The 24347-nt window shown below is 37.5% G+C and overlaps 2 protein-coding genes across 2 annotated transcripts; one reads left to right on the forward strand and one right to left on the reverse strand.

Moving 5' to 3' along the window:
* Positions 1-354: 354 nt before the first annotated feature.
* On the reverse strand, positions 355-6498 carry LOC121420694 (death effector domain-containing protein-like). Its single transcript, XM_041615355.1, has 3 exons — positions 6132-6498; positions 4924-5301; positions 355-792 (listed from the first exon to the last, which is right to left on the reverse strand). The coding sequence occupies exons 1-3, from the start codon at positions 6496-6498 to the stop codon at positions 428-430; spliced, it is 1110 nt and encodes a 369-aa protein (XP_041471289.1). The 3' UTR covers positions 355-427.
* Positions 6499-8675: 2177 nt separating this feature from the next.
* On the forward strand, positions 8676-23659 carry LOC121419819 (zinc finger protein 93-like). Its single transcript, XM_041614282.1, has 6 exons — positions 8676-8706; positions 15149-15435; positions 16701-17096; positions 17652-17800; positions 19272-19524; positions 19999-23659. The coding sequence occupies exons 2-6, from the start codon at positions 15177-15179 to the stop codon at positions 21309-21311; spliced, it is 2370 nt and encodes a 789-aa protein (XP_041470216.1). The 5' UTR covers positions 8676-8706; positions 15149-15176; the 3' UTR covers positions 21312-23659.
* The last annotated feature ends 688 nt before the right edge of the window (positions 23660-24347 follow it).

A 24347-nucleotide genomic window follows, 5' to 3' on the forward strand; every position in this document is an offset into this window, starting at 1 on the left:
TATTCTGATCTGAAAAAAATTCTTAGAATAGGTCGATTATCTAACTTTACAGGTCGACTATACATTCTACTGTAATGTACATACCCCTTACCTTCAATCAGATAAGAAGTTCAAATAATCATCGTCATATCACAGCCCCGTCGTACGAAGAATTACGATTGATCCGATCGACCTCAACTATATGAAAATTCAACAATGTCTTAAATTTTTCTCCAGGACATTTGCACAAAATTCTTTGTATGTACACAAAGAGAACAAAATGAATTTTCAAAAAAACAATGATTGTAAAAAATATGCATCATATCTAGAAAATGTTTTGAACGATTAAACATGCATTTTTAGATGTTGACGTTGCTGGCTTTCCATATTTGTGGTTGATCAGAGCAACCGTAACTCTTTGTAAGACTGGGCCCTGCTTTGTTGGGCATTAATTTATTAAGTTCAAGAGAAGTTTACTTCTTCCAGCTCTATAGTCGTCTTCATCTACATTGACTAAGAGTTTGATGGCTTCATCTCCTACAGCCGTCCTCAAGGAATCCGTGATGAAGACATCTTTAAGAGCAGCCTGAAGCGATCCGTTGATGTAGTCTCGCCAGAAAGCGTCAAGATACGTCAACTCTGAAAACTTGATGTCACATACTATGGATCCAAGGTCGCGACCTTTCAATATAGCACTGGCTTGTGAGAACAGGTCCAGATGACGCCTCAATGGATGCCGTACAATGGAGTGAAGGTGGCCTACGAGAGCGTTGTCATGACAGCAGTATTCAGCACGTACCCGTAGTCTAATGTCTAAAACAGGAAGATAATAATAATATGTCCATTTATAAATCTGTTATGATATATATAGCACAGTTACTATGTGCATATACTCAACTGCACTTTGATACTTGATATCATATTATTACCCCAGCTGTAGCTTAGCCGCCATATTAATAGGTGCTAATGCCTTTGCGGTCAAGGAATAAATCCTACCAGGTACCCATTCACCTCACCTGGGTTGGGTGCGGCACAATGTGGATAAATTTCTTGCCCAAGATATTACGCCATGGCTGGGATTCGAACCCGCGACCCTCTCTTTCAAAGCCCGAAGACTAATCCAGTGGGCCACAATGCTCCACAAATGTGCATTGTACTAAGTAGACTTTAATTATTGAGTAAAAAAAATGCGAGTTAAATTAAATCTACCATATTTAGGTTCAGAGTAATTTAAGGCTTAGCCAATTCAGAATGTTTTTCTTTTGTGATTTGGATGGTGTTATTGTTAAAGAGAAATTCCAGTATTTGCAGTTAACACTGATTACATGAGAGAGTCTGTAAAACAAGGCTTAGTTGCCAGTATACCATCGAGGATCTAGATCTGGTACAGTTACATTAACTGGACTTTGTGAAATCTTGAAATCTACGCTGAAAAATGTTCACACCGAAAATCCCCAACACAGATAAGCGCACGTGGGACAATGTATAATTATTGCTTAGGGCGTCGGGCCCGACGCCCTACCCGAATCCCGTGCTTATTTGCTGATTTCTCCGCAATTACACGATTTCTTCCAGAATCCTTTGGCACATGCGTTTTATTTATACAAACAGACACTTTAGTGGTCATTTCATTGGATTCTGTACGAACTCATTTTGATATCGTTACCAAAACTAGCATTTACCTTTAACCTATCAGAATCAGGTATTACAGAAACATAAACCGCAAAATCAGACAAGGAAACTAGCAAAATGTTATAATTAGACTAAACAGGGTTAGCCAATCTAGATATAAATTATTATAAAGTCAAAGGGAAATTGGACAGAATGAATAGAAAAAAATAAATAAATAGAAAATGTTTTCAAGAACTTGGTCATGAGACCCAAGGGGTGTTTCCTATCGTTATCAAGCTATAGGCCTACACAACTTTGCGACTAAATGTAGACCCTTTCTCAATCTTGGATGCTAAATTATAACATTTTCAATATTTTTTTTTTCTCTCAGCACCTCGGCTACAACTGAAATTTGATTTTGTAAATTAAATTCTGATGAAGGTGTCTGAAATGGAAATTAAATATTTTTAAAGTTTGATTTATTATGGAGGAAATGCACCCCAACTAAAGGACAAATCCAACCCCCCAAAAAAGTGGATTTGAATAAAAAGAGAAAAATCCAACAAGCATGACAATGAAAATTTCATCAAAATCGGATGTAAAAGAACAAAGTTATGACATTTAAAGTTTTGTTTAATTTCGCAAAACAGTTATACATGTACGCACATCCTGGTCAGTATGCAAATGAAGAAACCAATGATGTCATCCACTCCCTATTTCTTTTACATTTTTTTATATGAAATATTCTCATTTCTCTTCATTGTTAAGTGAAAAAAATGATTAATTCACCCCTGAACATACAGGAATTAGCTTTTTTAATATAGTTCAGTCAAGTTGGTCCTTATTGACAAATCTGTAAAAATGAAATATTGTAAAATTCAAACAATAAAAAATAAAATAGTGAGTGAGGGACATCATCGACTGTCTCATTTGCATGTCACTGAGTTATGCATATCACTGTTTTGTGAAAAATGGTGGAATTTTCAAATGTCATAACTTTATTTTAAATCCGAATTTCATGAAATTTTCAGCATTATGCTAGTGTAGGATGGTTATTTTGTCATTTTCCTACTTTGTTTATTTCCTTTGACTTGTGTTTTCTTCAGTTGTTTCTACATTTCTGTTCCGTCTAGCCTTGAGTTCATTTCCATTTCTTTTCAGCACTGCCCTTGCAGTCTGAACTTAGGTTATATGAGTTTGATATTCAATTGTCATTCATTCATTCATTCATTCTGAATGCCTTTCCTCTGATTCTCTTTTGTCATCTTCATTCCTTCTCTATACTCTCTCTTCAGGTGTTCCACTCATTCCATCACTCACCTGACTCCTTAGTTTCTACTTCCATTACTACATAATCACCAGACATCTTTGTCATCTTCATCTCATTCCTTATTGGTTTATCTTATGAATTGGGTTCTTACATTTTAGTTCGATCCTTCCATTCATTTTATTGATTGTTTGACTCTATTTGATTTGAATATGTAAATTATTATGTGATCCCAATGTTAGCTGAGGCAAAGTAGCCCAGAGATTAAAGCAGAGCACTACCAGACTCATTTGGTTGCAGTTCTGTTTATTTGCGTACTATAGTTCCACTTATTTTCCATTTGGTTTCATGATCGATTGAGTTGCTGCTTTGAACTTATATTATTTTCTACCACTCTAAACTTATAATTTTTTTTCAACCTTTACACTAGTTAGATTTTTCTTTTTAAATTTTTCTGGGGTGGACTTGAACAGAAAAATGTAATTTAAGCACAAGAAAGGGTCACCGGTTGCTCATGAAGTAGTGTGTCATTAATGAACACCTTTTTTTATCAGCCCAAGTTGGCTATACCAATGAATTGGTGGGTGAGTTTACTCTGCAAAGACTACAATGGGTATAAAAAGCCTGTCAAAATTTATTTTCTAGGGAGCGGACCTCTGGAAAAAAAAAATTCATTTTCAGCCCTGGCTACATGTACTTTCCACAACCTACAGTGTACTGCCTAATTCTAATATATTGGACACGCTTTTACATGGCATGAAGCCATGATGGCAGTGAATGTGGATTTCAATTTCAAGGGCTTGTGACGTTGCCCCGAGCCCCCGTGTAATTCATTCGCTCCCAGGATATGACATGTGCAGGGTTTCCCTACTTCTGAAAAGTTATTCTATTGCTTCCATTTAAATCAGGATCAGCAGAGGTGCCAACTTCATAAAATGAATACGCAGCATTCGGTAGAATGGATAACAAAACTATTTTGGATGGAAAATTATACACGTGAATCTGTCATATAAAAAATCGGTTTGACCAGGATGAATTTCAACCTAGAATATGACAATTGCAAATACACATGGTATATGAATTGCATATTGTTGTCTGACAAAAGTAAGGTTCATTTTTCTTGGGGGGGCCTAGAGGTAGACTTTCACAGAATTAACAGCATTTTCTTTTTCAAATTTTCTGCACTAGTTAAACTTTATGCATGTGACATCATAGCGCCCTCCTTCAGAGGCTATAGGAATACATGTAAACAGACTTTTTAGAGATACATCAGCTGCATATACATGTATGTACTCAAGGCAATGACTTCAGCCTCTAAGATGGAGCTGCAATGATGTCAATGCATAAGGTCTAGACACACATAGTATTATGTTCACGACACCAGCAACATTTTTAGGCCTGAGTCATGTCAGAATTCTTTTTTTTTCCGGAATCCACCGGTGTTGCGCTGGCCGGAATCCGGTATCCCGATAAACAAATTCAAAAGTGGGGAAGTCAAAAAAAGTCACAGATTATCCAATATTGATTTCATTTTTAAACAAAAATTTACTTTAGAAAAATGTTTAAAATATTATGAGAAGACGGGAAAAAACTTGCCAATGTTTACGTGGCCATCTTGTTCTCTTCGTTAGCAGCTAAGCTATGAGATGCATATAGAGTCTGATACCCATGCGTCTCGTAGCTTAGCCTTAGCTACTAGTAACAAAGGAAACAAGCTGGCCACGTAAACATCGGCAATTTTTTCCCATCTTCTCATCATATTTTTCTTGGTGCTCACCTGAAATGTAACAAAGAAACCTGGGTTAAGATTGGTATGACTGAATAAAACTGGTAAGACTGAATAAAACATACTTGATAATTATGTTAAGATATTCAGAAGATGAAAATGTTAAACTATTTGTCATACACTTTTATCGGAATACCAGAATGGAAAAAAACAAAACCGGAAGCCGCACACATCGGATGGATTCCAGTATTCCGTCCGTTCCGACCCAGGCCTAAACAATTTTATGTAAAACAACAAAATTAAGGAATAAAAAGGAACAATTGGTAAATTATTATCTTACCACATGTATGCTTGGGTCTCTCCCTTGGTAAACCTCTGGCTTCAGGTGAAATCCCAACCGTCTTCTGACATCTGGTTGTCGTGGCAACGGCCCTCGAGTGAACACTACAAGCTTGGGGACGCGAGTCCAAACATTCAGGGTGGGTGGAAGGGTTTACAGATTGTTTTGACGGACTGCAGTTACATGATGATGATGAGGAGGAGGAGGAGGACTCCATCGGCTCAGACAATGACATGGATGGTGATGTAAGTGATGAGGACAAGGAGGATGATGAGGAAGATGATGGATGTTGTCCCGAGGTCGATTCTGATGGATGAGGAGGGGGGCCGGACGATGATGTACACAGATCAAGGTAGTCGTCTACAGGATCAGCAACACCTGTTAATGAAAAAAAGATAATGTTATAATTAATGGGGAACATTTCCATGGAGATACAAAAATAATGAATTTGTGAAAATTAGAATAAAAATAAGTTATCCTTCTTTCAAAGGGCTTTATTAATGACAATGATGATGATAAAGAAGAATGATGATTATGTTATTATGATAGTATGTTGAACATGATTGTGTCTATGATGAGGATGATGATGATGAAGACGAATTGAAGATTGATGTTGATGATGATCATGGTGATGGTAATGAAGATGGCGGTGATGAACTGATGATGTTGATGGTGGTTATGATATCGACTATTGATGGTGGTGATGACGTACATACGACCACACAATGTCAGTTGAAAGTGAGAGACCCGGATGTTGGAAATTCCAGTGTGTCCGCAATGACGTTCATTGTAAGACCTGGCTTTAACTTAAGTTTAATAAAATATAGTTTTAGTCATGATTCATCACAATCTAGTATTGGATTTGGAATTTATTGAGTTTATATTACGATTTTACAGCTACAGCCACCACCATCATGGTGACCATGGGCATGGCCACAGGGAAGTGCTTGCTTACAATTCATACAAACCTAGCTTCACCAATATTTTTCTTTAATGTTTCTACTTTTTTAGTGTAGGGCCTAACCAACTTGTTTATCGGTACCTATTATCAGATTCAATCGCTTGACTTGAAAACTGACAAAATTCAATGAAATTAAACTCTTCAAATTTGCTCTACTATCTAGTCTAGTTCAGTTTAGTTGTTTAGTGTTAGTTTAGAGTCCAAATACCCAAAATTCCCAAATCCCGGGCGTAGTCATTTTCATCACCTCTTTTTCTCTTCCTCCTTGTCACGAATGGGATCAAATCATGCCTTGTAATCAGTCGAAGGACATTCAAAATCTCTTGAAAGTTTGAAGAGTCGCACAGTCCTGATTTCTCCATAGCGAAGAACAGATCGGAAGGGGTCTTGATCTTTCCGCGATCATCACTGATCGAGCTCCCGATGTATAAGTGTTTAAGGACTTCAAAATCATCTTCTGTTAACTGGCTAGACACCACACAAAACATTTCATGAAGAGAAAGGAGTTCAGTTTCCTTGCTTTCTGAAGCAGAACTCAGTGGACGTTGCATTTTTCCTCGTTTTCTCTTCAAAGATGAACATAAATTATCCGAGTGCTCATGAGTCTTAGCCATCTCGTCAGATATTATGGTATTGGAAAATAACAAATTAAAAATAAAAAACACGGACTGGAGAAGCCTACCTATGTACCGAGAGCGCTAAAATTGCTTGAATAAATAATCTTTATCATAAATTATTTTAAGTGGCGTAACATGCGGGGCATAGGCGGATCCAGGGAAGCCGAGGGCCCCCCCCCCCTATTGGCTGAGAAAAAAAAAATTAAAAAGGGGAAAGAAAGAAAAAAAGAAAAAGAAGGGAAAAGAGAGGAAAAACAGAAGGGAAAATAAGAGGAGGAAGACGAGCAGGCGCGCCGGAACACTTTCAGTTTTTTTTTTTTTTGGGGGGGGGGCAAAATCCCGAAGGGGGCACAATTTTTTGACAGCGTGAGATATACCGAAGCGATTGAGCAGGAGAGGGTTTGGGTCCACCCCCCCCCCCCCCACTGTAGGCATTCAACAATGAATTTCTTGAGAATTAAACATAGAATTCAATACGAAAGACTTTACTCATAATAAATGAAATCTACGCGCAAAACAATCGCTTCGGAATGTGGTTTTCGTGTCTGATCAATCATATTACGCATTACGCTTATATTGACTAAAAATACCAGAAATTACATTTTTCATGCAATATCCTTTCAGAAATATTTATTTATGTACATTTACATACACGGATGACGCAAAAGAGCACAATCAAAGTTTCAAGTAATTCCTGTCAGAACAAAGAGTGTATTAAGCAGAAGAACCGAAACAACAGAATCAAAATAAATTCTAATGAATGTCTTTTCAAATTCAAAATGTCATACTGTTCTGACGTGGCAGACGTCGTTAAGCACTTAAATCAAAATTCTATGCAAATCATTTCTGACATCAGCATTGGAGATAGTCCCTGGTTATCCATGCATGGGCAATACGTTTCATATTTTGTAACTAGAGGAAAAGAAATATGACAAGCTTAATTGTCTAAAAATTTAAAAATTTCGGAAAATCATTAAAGTTTAAAACATTACTAGATTTATGTGTTTCCTTTTGCATGTTTTGTATGGCTGGGAAGCACTTTTGGATGACCCCTTCAAAATCTTCTTTTTTTCCTTACACATTTTCTGGGGGAAATGAGACCATAACTAGGAAATGATGAATAACAAATTCCACGAACTATCCGGGGGAAATATTCATTTGTAAATAATCATGAACTGATTAACAAACTACCGCAGTTCATAATGTACATTATGTAACATTATTTAGAAGAAAACAATTAGATTCCAATAGCGGATGTGGTTGACGGTGCACCATGTGGAGCCTTTTTTTCGCAAAAGTGGATAGAGGAAGAAGTAAAATTGATAGGAGAGGAAGTGGACAGTTGATAGTCGAGTCATTTTTTTGTTTAAATGAGCGGAGTCCTGAAAAAGACAGTAAACCAGAAAAGGTTGAAGAGTCTTGAGTAGCCTGATAAATGAGTACTCATAATGTTCTGCACTCAATTCGCCGACTCAAGCTAGCATCTTGTCATTTATCGAAATGTTGCTACCGGCCTTAGGGTAGGTGATTTGTAATTACCATTGTCTGAAACAAAACTTATATCCAATCACAGCAAGGGGGAGAACATGTGGTGGGCGGACTCACCCCACCTATAGTCTAGGGCTGACAACCCAAGCCCTTCTATAGATAGGCCCCTACCTATTTTCAAATATTATGGTTTATTTACGTATTTAAGTATTTACTTGTAAATCAAATAATAATAATTACACCCAAAGAGGATATATCACCGAAGTAGGGGCTTGGAAGGATCTGCGACCCCCCCCCCAAAAAAAAAAAAAAAAAAAAAAAAACGGTTGGTGATTTCTAGTCCGGTGTTGGCATTGGTGTTGATATTAGTGGATTGATTCCCCTGGCTAGTTCCAAAATCTATTCGGAGTTTGCAAAACTGATCCAGCTAGATCACATTGTTGACACCTCTATAATGAGTGACTTTTCAGGACCATCTTCATTTTATGTCTGGTGTTATACTCGTGTAAACAATGGCCTTACAGCAACACCATTACCAAAAGGTCAACACTGAACTTGAAATCACCCTTTGTCGCAGGGCAAACGCATTTATGTTGTCTCTCTTGTGTTTGCACAATTTTTTTTTACAGGATATGGTTATTGACTGGCGACTCGAATGATTGACAAAGCTAAGCTCAATCTTGTATGTTCACTTCCTCCGTGTAGACGACTGTGACCGTGAGTAACCAAAAGATCACCATAATTATCGTACATTTTTTGTGTTTTTTGCAGCTTATGATGATCAAATGCGGAGTATTTGTGCTAGTTATTCTGTAATAGAGTGTCTTGGTGGTATGAGAGGTGAAAATATTTAATTTGATATAAAAATAAAGATGAAATTTTATGTCTTTTTGAGTGTGAATTAGCGAGTCGCAGAGGAAAATGAAAGAAGAGTGGAGCTGGAGGGTCGCGTTGCGAGCCGGGCCCGGCCGGGGCGGATCGGCGCGTAGCGGCCGGCGGAGATGAGGTCCAGTGATTTCTGTATGATGGGGTGTCCAAACTTCGCGCACTTTTCAAAAATATTCATCAGGCTTAATTTTGTCAACAAATTATTCATAATTTATACAAAACCAATTCAAGAAATAGTAACCACATTGACGGCAAGATCGTAAACTATAAAAATCATGGACGAAAATGTAAAGTAGGTCACGGGGTTCCGCCGGTATCGCGATCTCAAAATTCTATTCCGATCGGCGAATGCGGGCTGTGCTGGAAAACCGTTCAGAAAAAGTGTGACCTAACTTCGCGCACCAAAGCTTTTGTGCAGATTTAAACAAAGACTCAAGCTCAAAAAGTGAAATATTTATATCAGATTGATGGCAAAATTCTATGGAATCGGTTAGTACCACATTTAACTCACATTTTTTATGATTTCTGCTTGTAAAATGGTGATATCGTGATGCTTGTTGCTTTCTTCAAAACGGGCGCTAACGGTGACAATTTGCCGATCTTTTGCCAATATTTTCATGAATACTGGACTAATCCTAAAGAAACTTTCAGCGAAGGGTAATTTTAGGTCGCTTTTCACATTGATGATGTCAGATTTTAAGGATATTGGCTAGTTTTGGAGATAATGACCGTCCGCGAAGTTTGGACACGCGCGAAGTTTGGACTCACTGCCATACTGTATTAGTATTAGGCCTAGGCTAATTGAGATTTTCGTGGCTAAGAATTATATGTAGCTATCACAGCCGGTTCGACTTTAACTCATTCTCATATCTGTCACCGTGTTAAATTGGCGAGATAAAAAAAACAATTTCTACAATCAAACTTTTCAAAAAAATTAAAATAAAGAAGACATGCATGTTATTATTATGGCAGTGTATACAGCCACACGCGTGTGTCTTTACCATCCAGCCACACGCGTGTGGTTATATCCAGAACACCTATCTGTGGATACCGCCACACGCCGCCAGTAATAACAGTAAAACGCGTATGTAGGTCTGACCGTCTATATCACGATCAAAATAACCTCATTTCTTCATTAAATTCTTACATTCTAAACCACTCTGATTTCTTTAAATCGTTTCAATTTCATTCTCACCGTCTTCTTTCCTTGCTTTTCTTGTCTTGTTACAAAAGGCCGCCTGTTAAATAGCAAATTTCCACACTTTTTCTACTTGTGTCGATTCTCTACTGACTCTAGGCTATGTGCGCGTACGTGCGTACGTACGAAACCCAAACTGTGTATGTCTACTACTGCGCTGCGCTAACGCTGTATGGGTCTGCCACCGCGAAGGAAGCCAGAATCGACACAAGTAGAAAAAGAGAATTTGCTGTTAAACAGACGACCGTTTGTAACAAGACAAGAAAAGCAAGGAGAGAAGACGGTGAGAATGAAATTGAAACGATCTAAGGATATCAAAGGGGTTTAGAATGTAAGAATTTAATGAAGAAATGAGGTTATTTTGATCGTGATATAGACGGTCAGACCTACATACGCGTTTTACTGTTATTACTGGCGGCGTGTGGCGGTATCCACAGATAGGTGTTCTGGATATAACCACACGCGTGTGGCTGGATGGTAAAGACACACGCGTGTGGCTGTATACACTGCCTATTATTATTGAACTACTCAAAACTATTAAAAACTTACATCGTGTACTTTGAGGTCCATAAGAATCCATTTTTTTTACAGAGACGATCCTGTCACTTGCACATCCCCAAAATAAAAAGTTGCCATCTTGAAAATATTGAGTTTCGCGAGAATTGACTTCCGGGTTTTATTTTTTCTCTCAATCTCATATCATCGCCATTCGATGAAACATCAAATTTCTTTCTTTGCGAAAATGATTTCAAGTTTGAAAAGTTGTTTTGATGCTGGAAATACGAAACGGATAAGCAAAATTGTGTTTTTAAGTGATTTTTTTGTTTGCATAATTCATGAATATTTTCAATTTTTGTTCGGCCTTTTTAATTATCTTTTATTTCTCAGGCGACGTTTTCTTGACGCCGATGTATGAATTGGGGAAGGAACTTCAGAGTAGATCATAACAAGACAATGATGAGTCAGGATCTCAAATATAAATTCAATCCCATCGATGTTTAATTGGACAAACCTGACAAATACTGCAGAAAATTTGAAAAATGACTCTTCAGACTTCACTGTACGTAAAACACTGTTTAACATTTTTAGCTTGTTGTTGAACTAGCCTGTCGCTCTAACAACTATTGTTAAAACTTGACTGTTTGAAATTTGTAAATAAGTTGTTTAAAAAGTTTAAACAATGTCAATGACAAAGACTAAGAGTGACAGGCTTAAACAATGTGCTATTTTTTTCTCACTGTGTTCAGTTCACTTCTTTTTACTTTAACTCGCACTCTTGACTTCAGTCTTCTCATCTAATAATAATAATAATAACGGTTATTTATATGCGCTGTACACAAAAAGTATCACAGCGCTTACAATATTCAGAAATAAAATATAAATATAGATCTTAAGTAACAAAAAAGTATAGAATTGTGTCTGTGGCTGATCTGTCTTCAAAGTTTTTAAGATATCAAGATTCAGATTCAAGATTTAATAAACACACGTGATTGCAGCTTAAAAGTTGAATTGACAGATGGTGTTACAATTAAACAATGATGAAAATTAACAAATAAGCAATATAACAAAGGAGTCAAATATACAGAAATTACAATATAAAGTTTAAATATGGTATTCTCAGGGTAATAGTGGTATAAGATAATATTTGAAAGTTTATGAGAAGATGCATTTTACTAAAGATTTGAAAGACCATCGTAGAAGGTTGTGCAGAATTTCAATGAGAAATGGTAATGATGCCATATATTTCAAAAGCCAATTATTAAAAGAAATATTGTTTGAATCTGTCTATTGGTCATTTTCAAACGTGAGTGACACGACAATCGGAGACGGTTAAGGGATCACATCTTTAAACTTAAAGGTTATGAATCTATCATGACTACTATATTATATACAATGTAGGACTGGCATGGGCCACTGCCAGTTTGATTTGAATTCTACAATTAGTTTAGTAGATATGATCGAAAAATGGTGCGTGAGTGACACGACAAATTTCGGACATGGGTTTCTGACCATTATCACTTATGATTGGATTCGTGCCCAAGTAGCTGACCAGGAGTACTGCGAGTACCCATACATGTACGTAAATAGTGTACCTATTTAGCACATATAGTTAGTATCAATCAAACCTTCTCTAGGGAAAATGGTGCCCTCCTATATACCGTGAGTGACACGACATCCAAAACGTGAGTGACACAACAAGTGCAAAAATACAACATTTATCTCAACAATGAAATTATTTTTGGCATGATGTACAAGACTGAAATCCCATCAACTATAAAACAAGCTTAATTACATAACAACTGCCTTCTTCAAAGTTGATAATGTGTCATTCTGATGATTAATTATTCGTTTATGGTCATATTTGCCCATCAACTCACATTCCCTATACCATACCACATTATTGTCACACTCGAGCTTATACCACTCTCCTCTTTGGATGAGGAGGCACTTGAAGGAGGTGCTATGTGGTCTTAGCATTGGCATCAACTCAAACATTCTTTTTGTGGCCTGATTTCATTCAAAACTTTTAACTGTTTCTTCCTATCTGTATATGACAGTTTACAGGTTTACAATTCAGCATCCACAACGGATGGAAACATTTTTCCTTGTAAGAAAGGTACATGTATTCTCAATTGTCACTCGCATCCTCTGGCATGGTCTGGTAGCCAATGATGTCATGCATGACTCTTCTTTCTTGAAATATTTGATGAGGATATTATCCTCCTTTAATATTTTAGACATTGTCCAAATAGGACTTGGCAGCTTCAACGTCTTTTTTTGTACACTGTATCAAACCACAGTTACTTGGCTGCACACTCCAGATGGACTATTAGTAAATCCTTGAGAAACTTCAACTCATCAAGCATTGGTTTTCTCCTGAACACTGCTTGGTAGTTTGCTGTGCAGGCCCTACATCATCACTAGTGGTATGAATCGTGGCCGAACAAAGAATGATTTTTAACCAGGCATGTAGCTACTTCAAGCAATATCCAAAATGCTCTTTTAAATCTCTTTATATTTTCACCTCAGATGTTCTTGCAAAAAAAAATTTTATTTCATGTCCTCGAATACAAGCTTTGTGGCAAAAAGAGTTCATTTCAATTAATCAGAAGGGAAAGATTTTCATCTGATTTTGAAAGAATGTTTGGTGTTCACAGAGATCTTGTCATACACTTTTCTACCATTAGAATATTCTAGCGATTTCTGCAAATTTCAAAATAAGATCCCAGACCTTGCTAGCTTTAAACTTTCTTAATTAGTAAGACAAAGAAATAACATTTCCAAAAAGATAGGTGAACGTTCTACTCATTTTTGTAAATGGAGACAGAGAATGTTCAAGTCATACCTGACTAACTTGAACCATCACCAAATCTTTATGCACTGTAAATATGTTCAATTGTTCATTACTATGTATAGTAGTTTTTCTCTTAATATGTTCATATTATTGTGTTGATTGATTATGGTATTATATCTCAGTACGTCATCAAAATATGAATTAGGATCCGAGTATTCACACGAATGGAAAGTTGTCAGGGTTTTTGAAACTGAAAAAAACGATGGAGAGGAAAGAAAATGGATGAACTCAATGTCGATTTCTATATGTCCATTGATAGGGGTGAAGTTGGGAAAACAGAAAAAATATTAGCCTTACATAGGCCTAAATGATGTCAGGAACAACATTTTGACTCCATCATTGAATTTATTTAGTAAAAAGGCTTTAAAAATTATTCGATGTCCTTTTTTATACACGATATGAGACCGTGAGTGACACGACATTTCGTGAGTGACACGACATTGTGAGTGACACGACACAACTTTAACAGTTAATTTTAGCTTAACCTTTAAACAATGGACCAAGTTACTTTATATACAATAAAGTATGGGAAAACTGTATTTGCTCCTGTACTGGGATAAATTAATTTTCAGAATACACAGCTCTAGAAAACTTTTTCTCTTTAAAACGTGAGTGACACGACAACCAGTTTTGAAAACTTTAAAGATCTACTTTTTTCAGAAAAACACTTCAGATAATTTTTTTTTGTTATTTAGGAGTTAGATACAATACAGAGCTAATATCTTGCCAACAAATATTCTTCTAATACAAATTTTATATTGTGATAGGCAATGTGTAAATTTTAATGCAAAAATCAACATTTTGTAACATTAAATTTCCCTTGCACTACATTCACTGTATTTCAAGACACAATGAATAATTTTACATAACTGAAATGCAAAAATATACTTTGAGATGTCTAGTTTCAAAAACCATTAATGCCTACTAATTTCTAGCAAGTTTTAATTTTCACCCCCATGTCCACTTTTGTTTGAAAATGACCTATTAGAAAATTGAGTGTTGTAAAACTTTGAAATGGTAACATCAGTTAACTGGCTAGTTTGAGAGCAACTTTACATGACTTAGGAAAATAAATCACAAGAAATCAAATGTAAATATACTAAATAATCAAGAAAATTAATGGTACTATAAACTATAATTTGACATTTTTAAATAACATGAAAGTAATGACTAAAAATAAGGTACGGTAAATATGTATCAAAATTATTTAAGAATATTGATGAGTAGTTGAGCTTTATAGTTAAGTGTTCAACAAGTGGACAATGTTGCCTTAGCTGTATCCTCACTCAAGATAGCTGAAATCCTTCTGTTTGGAGGAGTTTTTAAGCATTTTTTTTTTTTTTGGGGGGGGGGACTTTTAAAATTTCTCCTCCAAGAATAGTCTAGCAGAGAAAAACTGACGAACAGAGACTGAAGCATTTGGTATATCTTCATGACTCAATCAATGGGTCAAGTTTACATTGTAATCGGAAGATATAGTCAAGATAGATTTATGTTTGCTCTAAAAAAGTAAAGAAATTTTGCTCAAGGCATTTTTTGTGAAAAATAAACACCAATTGTGACGGGGGGGGGGGGGGGGGACTCATACATACGTACAATTTGCTTGATCAAATTACACTACAGGAATAACAGGATACTACCAATGTGTTGCTTGAAATAAAAAACCTGAAGTGAAGTCCAGCTATTAAACGATTTTAACATTTTGTCACCAAACACAGTTAAGAAATTACAGACGTCGTAAGCAAGATGGACTATCGGTACATAGACCAACAAGGGTCACAACGAACTGCCTCCCACGAAGACCAGCAGAGCGGTTTGCCGCATCATCAGCAACATTTACAACATCTACCACACTTCAGTCACCAGCACTCCCTGCAACCGCCTCCACATCAACACATGCACCATGTATCACAACCCGTGTTTGTTGCTGCTGCTCCCCATAGTAGCAGGGAAGCTTACAACAGTCGGAGACAGAGTGGGCAAGATCTACAATCCATATTAGAAGGTGAGTTGAGTGTAGCGGACATCGGTACTTGAGGGGAAGATATTGAGGGAAAGAGTAACTAGTAAGTGTAAAGTTTATGATAGTCAATGTTATGATTAGTTATGATAAAGTTTATGATAGTTTATGATAGTCAAAGACAGGGTGGACAAGATCTACAATCTATATTAGAAGGTGAGGTGAGTTTGTTATTTTTTCCAGCATTTCAACACAAATCAAGTTAAATACGAGCAATGTATATAGTACAGAGCCAGATGTAACGAGGATGTCTACTGTTAAAGGTCAAGTCCACCCCAGAAAATTGTTGATTTGAATAAATAGAGAAAAATCAAACTAGCAGAATGCTGAAAATTTCATCAAAATTGGATGTAGAATAAGAAAGTTATGGCATTTTAAAGTTTCCCTTATTTTTCACAAAACAGTGATATGCACAGCTCAGTGACATGCAGAGGAGTTGGTCGAAGATGTCCATCACTCACTATTTCTCACTATTAAATAATGCTAATTCCACATGTTCAGGGAGGAATTGTTATTTCACTTGACAATGAGGGGAAAATTAGAATATTTAATATTTCATATAATAAAATACAAAAGAAATAGTGAGTGTGTGACGTCATCAGTCTCCTCATTTGCATACCGACCATGATGTGCATATAACAATTTTGTGAAATTAAGCGAAACTTTAAAATGTCATAACTTTCTTATTTTACATCCAATTTTGTGAAATTTTCAGTGTTATGTTTGTTGGATTTTTCTCTTTTAATTCAAATCAACTTTTTGTTGGGGTGGACTTGTCCTTTAAAGTACAGCTTGCATTGGAAAGGAAAAAGTAAAATATATTACTGTAGCCGGCAGGCTTTTCTCCCCGACCTGGATTTGTAAGACCTTACACAAGAGGACCATCAACAACATTTTAAGAAGTTTTACACTCTATTTTATAGAAGGTGAGATGGTTAAAAAGACGGGGATATTGAAAGAAAGAAAGAAAGAAAGAGGTAGATTTAAGACTCGTATTTGAGATCTGCTTTATACCAAATTATAGGATAGATTGTTTACAATCTATTTTAGAAGATGAGATGGGTGAAAACAGAAGTGTAGAATAGTGAGAGAATAGGGGAGATTCAGACTCTCTAGTCTATTAAAGAAGATGAGGGGTTTGGTAAAAGTTAGATGTAGAGTTTGAGGGAATTGGATCCTGTTGCTATGTAACTTCTCCATCCGGATGGGTTCATTTCAAATTCAAGCCCTGTATGATATTTCTTTTGTAGTGGCTGGTCTTGTGCCGGTACGTCCGCCTTCCCACCACCCCCAGCATCCTCACCAGACGGACCAGCAGCGTCAGCCGTCGGACACCAGACCTATGCAACTCCTTTCTGATGGACAACTCCCCAGAGACTACAGCAATGTTCCGCCGTCCCTCCAGCAACACCAGCAACCTCATGAAGACTACCAGAGGGACTTTGGATCACACCTTCCCCAGACATCCGACATCAACTCACGTCAAGACTCCAGTTTGGTTGATCTCTCTGACCGTCCTCAACAGACCAACCAAGAATCTCAGGAGAATACCAACGATAGCGATCTTGAACCGCCTAGTATTCTGAGAGAGAAGCAACACCCGGGGCCGCTACCGCCGGCTTCATCACCACCTAAACTACCTCAAGGTAAACTGATTGTAGTAACAGAATTTTATTGCAGTAAATAAATAATTGAATTTATGTATTTACAGCATTTTAAAATTTGGTCATCCTTCTATACTTCAATGCCTAATATGAGTAGAACACTTCATACTTTGATGATTAGTTCTTCCTATTATTCTCATCATCATCCTCTTTCTCCTCTTTCAAATCTTCTCCCCCTGTCCTCATTCCTCTTCATTTCCTCTTCATCCACTCTTTCGTATCATTTCCTCCCCCTCTCTTCCTTCTCCTTTTCTTCTGATTATTTCCTTGTCCTTCTTTTCCTCAACCTTCTTTTCATTTTTCTTTTCTTTTCCTTCTCCTATTTCTTCTCCTTTCCTTATTCTCATCCTCCACATTCCTTCTATTCCTTTTCCTTCACCTTCATCATCGTATTCATTATTATAATTGTTAATACATTTAATATCAATCTGGAGTAATATGCATTAGTGTGTGTCCTGATAGCATGATTTGACCACGCAACTGGGAATTCAAGTGCGACTCTAAATCATACTTTAATCTTTGTGAAACACTCCCCAGGTCTTGTGTACTGTTTTTCTGAGAATGATAAGAAGAAGGTGATAGGAGTGAAGGCTGAGAAAACGGTTGAGAATGGGACAGAGTTCGGTGTATTTCTTGGAGCTCTGGTGGATGAAGCATCTGGATGTGTTGAGGAATCATCCTGGGAAGTAAGTAATATTAATGATAATAGCTGGATTTAAAAGGCACTTTTTGCCCGAGGATAGAAAGTGCTGATATTATTACCCCAGCTTTAGCTGTGCCACCCATCATGGAGCGTTGTGGCCCAGTGGATTAGTCTTCTGACTTTGAAACAGAGGGTCGTGGGTTCGAAACCCAGCCATGGCGCAATTTCTTTCAGCAAGAAATGTATCCATATTGTGCTGCACTCAACCCAGGTGAGGTGAATGGTACACTGTAGGAAGAAATTCCTTGGATTCTTGAGCGCCTAGGCAGCCCAGCTAAAGCCGGGATAATAATGATAGCAGGGCCCGCTGGGAGAACAGTTTTCAGAACTGAAGTGGCTTCCCTGGGTAAATATACCTATAGTAATTATTACCCATATGGGTGCTTAAGCATTCAAGGAATTTCTTCTTACCGGGTGCCCATTCACCTCACCTGGGTTGAGTGCAGCCCAATGTGGGTAAATTTCTTGCTGAAGGAAAACACCCCATGGTTGGGAATCGAACCCACTTCCTTCAAATTGAGAGATGAGAGTCATAACCACTATACCACGATTAGTTTTCCCTTCCACAACCCACGACAGATTCAAGAACCTCGGAAATACAATGTCGCCTTTCCTCGACTTACTTTGCAATTTGCAATTTTATGTCAGCTTTGAAAATAAGCCAGTTCGGAGTTCCTTTCTGCACATCAAAAGATTCTACGCATGATCAGAAGAAGGTCATTTGTACTGAAGTGACATGGTGCTTTAAAATCTAATGAGATAAGCACCAACTTTGATGTCTTGATTATTCATATATTCTTTTGAATTGTCATTTTCATTTACATCCACAAAAAACAACAATGCTTCCACGAACGACTGGTATTTCACAGTTTGTCAAGTACATTGTGCAACATGCTAAGATATGCATTCGAAGTAGGAATGCAACAAATACCTTCATTAAGTGTTCATTGGTGTGCTATTCTAGTCACCTGGTCTATTCAATTTCTTCATCCTGCTATGTAAGGCAAGCTTACGTAATATCTTGCTTTGAAATGCTTTGAAATCTGCCTATCATGATGAAAGAAATGAAAGGTCATTTGAACAAAATTGCCCATGAAGTAACTATGAACTAGTCTATTAGGACAGATTGCTGTTCCGGCTCATTACTTGTTGACAACAACCTCTTAGCTACTCAATGTCATTGATTGGAGATGAAACACAGTGGCATACGCAGGGGGTGGTTACAGGGGTTCAACCCCCCCCCCCCATTAAATTTTGGGTAGGAAACAACCTAAATACAGGTGAGGACCTTTTTTGTTTTGGTTGTCAAAATTTCATTGTGAAGTGAGTGTGATTTCCCCTTTTTCAGTGTACATGTTAAAACAGTATCCCGGAAATCCCATTAAAGATATTTTATATGTCAGTAATGCTTGAATAACTTAATGTGAAACGGGTGAACTCTTTCTATTTTTCAGTTATGTCTCCTTGGCAAGATTCTCTATTACGTGGATGGCAAGTATAAACGTAATGAAAACTGGATGTTGCATGTACAATGCGCTAGGAATGCAAAGGAACAGAACATAGAGGCCGTACAACGCTACGGGTATATTCATTTTCAAACGACCAAGATGATCGAGCCTGGGTCTGAATTACGAGTCTACTACAGCGACGACTACGCCAAACACGCAGGCTTCAAGATAAAATTAAATGACCTCAGCTATAAGGAAGGTAAGTACAAAATTTTATAAAAAGATGATGCAGGGGACACCTTATAGGATTTGCATTTTGAAAAGGTTCCATTCACTACATGTTGTTTGATTTTTAACAGTGCTCTCATTCAGAAAAAAAAATATGTGCGCCAATGTATGTCGTTTATGTTCATGATGTTGACGTTGAGTTACATGGACTGGAAATGAAGACCTACAACTTATACGTGACTTCCCTGCTACTGCTTGTAATTTTCTATGTTTGGTGATTATGCCAAATGCAAATAATTACTGCAATGAATATAATGACATTAATACTGACAGTGTTACCGATAATATTTGTAGTGACATTGACAGTGATAATAATAATAAGAAAAGTTTAAGGACAGTGATAATGATGATAAATAATAATAATAACATTATTGGTATGATAATAACAAAAACAACAACAACAATATTTCTTGTTCACTTTTGTTTTGTCTTCTTTGTTATGCAGAGACAGATAACTTCCAATGCAAGGAATGCCAGTGTTTATACAAATCTGCTAAGCGCATGATGCGACACATCAAACTAGCTCATGACTTTGAGCATACGGGTGAAATACGACCTTTATTTACTTGGGAAGTCAAGAAGAAGCTCCCCGAAATCAGACAACCTTCCTCGACTCATCCGGTCAGAAACGCTGACAACCGATTTATATGCGTGACATGCGGCAAAGACTTTTCAACCAGAGGACGACTGGCGGCCCACGAGACGTTCCATGATTTCGCTGGTGGGATGTACATCTGCGACCACTGCGGGGAAGCATGCGAAAATGCAGAGATACTGACAAAGCATATTTTAAAGCATCAAGCCCGACCGTTAAGATGTGAGATATGTAGTAAGATATTCACCTCAAAGACCAGCCTACATCAGCATGAACGTGAGGTGCACGGCTGGCGATGCACCAAATTCTCTTGTCAGACTTGTAAACAGGAATATGAGGATTTAGCAGAATTCAAGAAACACCAATGTAAAGATTCTGGCAAAACAGTACAGGAAGAACATGGAATAAAAAATAATAAATCAATAGCTTCCGTGAAAGCAGCAGATGAAGGTGGAAAGGATAAGGTTTCCGACAAGCAAGCGGAAGTCTCGTCGGCATTTCCTGTTGATATGCTTGGAAAGCGTTTCTCGTACTTTGACCGCCCGCGGCCGTACAAGTGTCGTCACTGCGGCATGAAGTTCCGACAGTACAACCAGCGGAAATACCACGAGCAGGAAGCGCATGAAGGTAAGGGTACCTACCAGTGTCCTCAGTGCTCACAGAGATTTGCTACCAGATGTAACCTTGATACCCATCTTAAGAAACATAATCCCATCAGACCGTTCCAGTGTCAGCTTTGCGACCGATCCTTCGCGTCAGCGAATGCTCTAGCCAACCATCAAGGAGAACATACGGGGGCAAAACCTTACAAGTGTACCGTTTGCGATCGAGGATTCAGAACGCAGAAACTCATGGGAAAGCATCGGACGCGGATGCACGGCAAACGCGAAAAGCGCTTCGCCTGCTCCTTCTGCGACAAGCGCTTCATGGAGCGATCGAGCTGGCGGAATCATGAGAGGCGTCATAAAGGTATCCGACCCCACGTGTGTTTGGTGTGCGGGAAGGGATTCTCCAGCAAGGACTCTATGGTGGTGCATCAACGTATTCATACGGGAGAAATGCCCTTTAAATGCGATAAATGTGGAAAATCATTTAGGAATAATCATAATCTCACAGCTCATCTATTACATCACGCTACAGAAGGTCACCCAGATAACATCTAGGAGTGTATTGCACTGACGGTTAAAAACAAGGTCTTCACAACAAAACAGTGACCGGACATGATGGCTCAGTGGTATATCATCCGCCTCCTGAATGGGAGGTCTTGGGTTCAATCCCCAGTGGAGTCATGCCAAGACTAAGAAAGAAATGGGACCGTCTGCCTTCTTGTCAAGTGCTTTAGTGTTTGAAACACTAAGTGTTATAATAATATGTTACGCAGGGCCCGATAGGAAAACAGTTCATAAGAGCTGAAGTGGCTACCCTGAGTAAATAAGAATTATTATTATTAGGGATTGTGTCTACAAATGAATTGCACAAAAGGTTGAAAAACAGAAGGTCTTAATGATATATTTTGGAATGTATTGTACTGGATGTTGACTTCACTTTAAACTCCCATCTTCAACTCTATCCCTGTCCATCAAGCCAAAATATTGTGATTAGCTTTATTGGCAATATGAAGTTGAATTGAGCTTAGGTCTCAGTTTTCAGAATCACTAGGTGGTACCATTTTTTAACCAAAATCTCGAAAGTGCCCCCAAATGTCAATTACTCCCTTTTGATTCTCACACCTTCGACATCGGAGAGGTTGTCACCTAAATCATTGCCACAGATTGTCTGGTATGTTTTGTGGCAGAAAATGCAGTAAAAATTTGATATTGGACACAAGATCAGAACTTGTCTTTTTGGTGCAAGAACACCCTTAGCAAAACATTTTCGCACACCCTATCAGTACAGAAATGCCCTTACATACATGTACATGTATGCATGCTGCCAAGGGCATTTTCATGCCCATGGGATGGGTGAAAGCATGGTTTAAAGGCGTTCTTGCACCGACATGACAAATGCATTTATTACTCTGTAGAGGGTCAAAAAGGTGAGTTATGTCTTTCTGTTTGTCAAACCTATTTGACATCTGGCAGGCTGTCTCTATAATTCTTGCCACTGTCCTGTGTGTATGTTCTGGGCTCCGTAACACAAAGGATTGCAATCGCTAAATACCATTGACCTATTAAGATCATCGTTGCATTCGCACTCTGTTTAAAATACTGACTGGGAACCAATCAGTGTGGTTCTTTCATATTATGTTGTCGTTGGATCTAATGCTTTTATTTTCAACCAGACTTAAAATGAGATGAATCAATGCAGGATGTACAGTTATTAAAGATGATTACTTGATGATAATGACAAATACACGAGTAAGTCTGATGGTGACTATACTCGAAGATGAAGATAATATATGCTGCAAATTGATGAAGTATACTTTTCTGTAGCTCTAAACTCCAATCTCTAATCTGTAACTCTCTATTCTATAAAACTGCAATCTCTAACCAATCTGTATGCTGGAACAATCTCTAAAGTAATCTGATTTTGGTTCAGAAGTGGACCCCTTTTATATTGGTCTGGTCTAGACTCTTTACAACCAAACACTAACAGGTGTTGGTCAACCTTGTACACTTGACCAAAACAATCTGTACGTCATGACTTCACTCTGAATTGGAGAGTTGACCTTTTAGGGAGAACATGAAATATAGTGAATGAGAAACTCATAAAATGTGTGTGCGTCAGAGGTTTAGCTGAAGAATGAGTAATACTTTAAGAAAATTGGAATTGGTAGACATACAGTTTCCTGTTTTACTTCCTGTAGAAGCCTTGATTAAATATTGATTATGTATTGATATATTATTGAATATGTGAGATATGTCTTATCACATAACAATATTTGAAATTCATCTCAAACCTTTATGTTACGGAACCTGGTGTGTGTTATGATAGGGGAAAATGCAGTAAACTACCCTATATTGGTCACAACTCGTATTATTTTGGAGAGAGGCATTTTAAGTACATGAATTCATGAGGAAGGAACAATGTGTGTATAGATTACGTACAACTTCAATCTAACATCTCAACTGTTAACATTAGCAGCAAAGGTTTGATCTTTCCATGATGACACCTTACATGTACACATGTGTATGTAAGGAATAGAGTTGAGAATTCTTTCATTATTTGTAGACCCCTTTTTTTTACATTTCTCTGAAATAACTACATGTATTTATTTAATCAACTCTGTATTATTTATGCAATGCAATAAACCTTTTTGAATGTCTGAGTCAGTCTGACCTCAGTTCGTAAGTCTTGCAACCTTTCAGAATGGGGAGAACATCATTTCAGGAAGGTAAATTGGAGGAAGTTGGGGGGGGGGGACATACAGTTGCGCTCAAAAGTTAGTAAACCCCACCACAAAATGCACTTCTTCATACCGAGTGTTGAATGTCGACAACAACACTACAATGCTCGGAGAGCCTAGAGAAACAAACTTTTATTTATCTGATGTAATATTTCATAGCCTGACTTCACAATTAAAAATCCAAAACATGACGGGACACTTAAAATACATACATTTTATAGTGGGGTTTACTAATATATACATTTATGAAACACCCATATTTTCAGAAGGCTGTATTTTGTCGGGTAATCAATGGAGATAACCTTGATTGAATAGGGTGACATTGTACATGAATCAGTTCAAAGAATGTATCTGATTTGAAGGACTTGTGATTTTCCATTTAAAAAATGTTCTTTACCATTTTGGAAAACGTGATTCCATGCCAAATTTGATCCAAACTAGAAACTTCGGGTTTTGTCTTCGAAAATGTACACTGCCAAAACATGAATTCCATTTGCCAAAGGTAAATTATGTACACATTTTGACATAAAATATGAAGAACCAAAACATATTTCCTGCTGGATTCCTGGTAAACAGGCAATCACTGCCCCTTTATTTGGAATATATGTGAATATACAGTAGTCTTGTGTCCGTAGACTTGCAATAGAAGTAGTACATTCTACTCATATTTAAAGCTGCTTTTTAAACAATGTGAAATGAATAAATTAAATGTAAGGGTTGGCCCTTACACTCATGTAATGACTTTTTTTATAAATCAAGGTCTATGGTTCATCTGTCATGTGTAAAGCTTTTAATCTTCGCTATCTTCAATCTGCCTTTGATCCCAGTAGTGTCACTTGCCATGGTGCCATTG

Source organism: Lytechinus variegatus, chromosome 8, assembly GCF_018143015.1.
Source record: "Lytechinus variegatus isolate NC3 chromosome 8, Lvar_3.0, whole genome shotgun sequence".
Classification (NCBI taxonomy): domain Eukaryota; kingdom Metazoa; phylum Echinodermata; class Echinoidea; order Temnopleuroida; family Toxopneustidae; genus Lytechinus; species Lytechinus variegatus.

What these genes read in the sequence shown, in the direction of transcription:
- LOC121420694 (XM_041615355.1), bottom strand. Translation starts at nt 6,498, where the DNA reads ATGGCTAAGACTCATGAGCACTCGGATAATTTATGTTCATCTTTGAAG. An exon ending in AAGGAGGAAGAGAAAAAGAG is followed by an intron (nt 5,302 to 6,131) that starts GTGATGAAAATG and finishes TTTCATTAACAG; the next exon opens with GTGTTGCTGATCCTGTAGAC. An exon ending in GAGACCCAAGCATACATGTG is followed by an intron (nt 793 to 4,923) that starts GTAAGATAATAA and finishes TTCCTGTTTTAG; the next exon opens with ACATTAGACTACGGGTACGT.
- LOC121419819 (XM_041614282.1), top strand. Translation starts at nt 15,177, where the DNA reads ATGGACTATCGGTACATAGACCAACAAGGGTCACAACGAACTGCCTCC. An exon ending in TTGAGGAATCATCCTGGGAA is followed by an intron (nt 17,801 to 19,271) that starts GTAAGTAATATT and finishes TCTATTTTTCAG; the next exon opens with TTATGTCTCCTTGGCAAGAT. An exon ending in TGACCTCAGCTATAAGGAAG is followed by an intron (nt 19,525 to 19,998) that starts GTAAGTACAAAA and finishes TTTGTTATGCAG; the next exon opens with AGACAGATAACTTCCAATGC.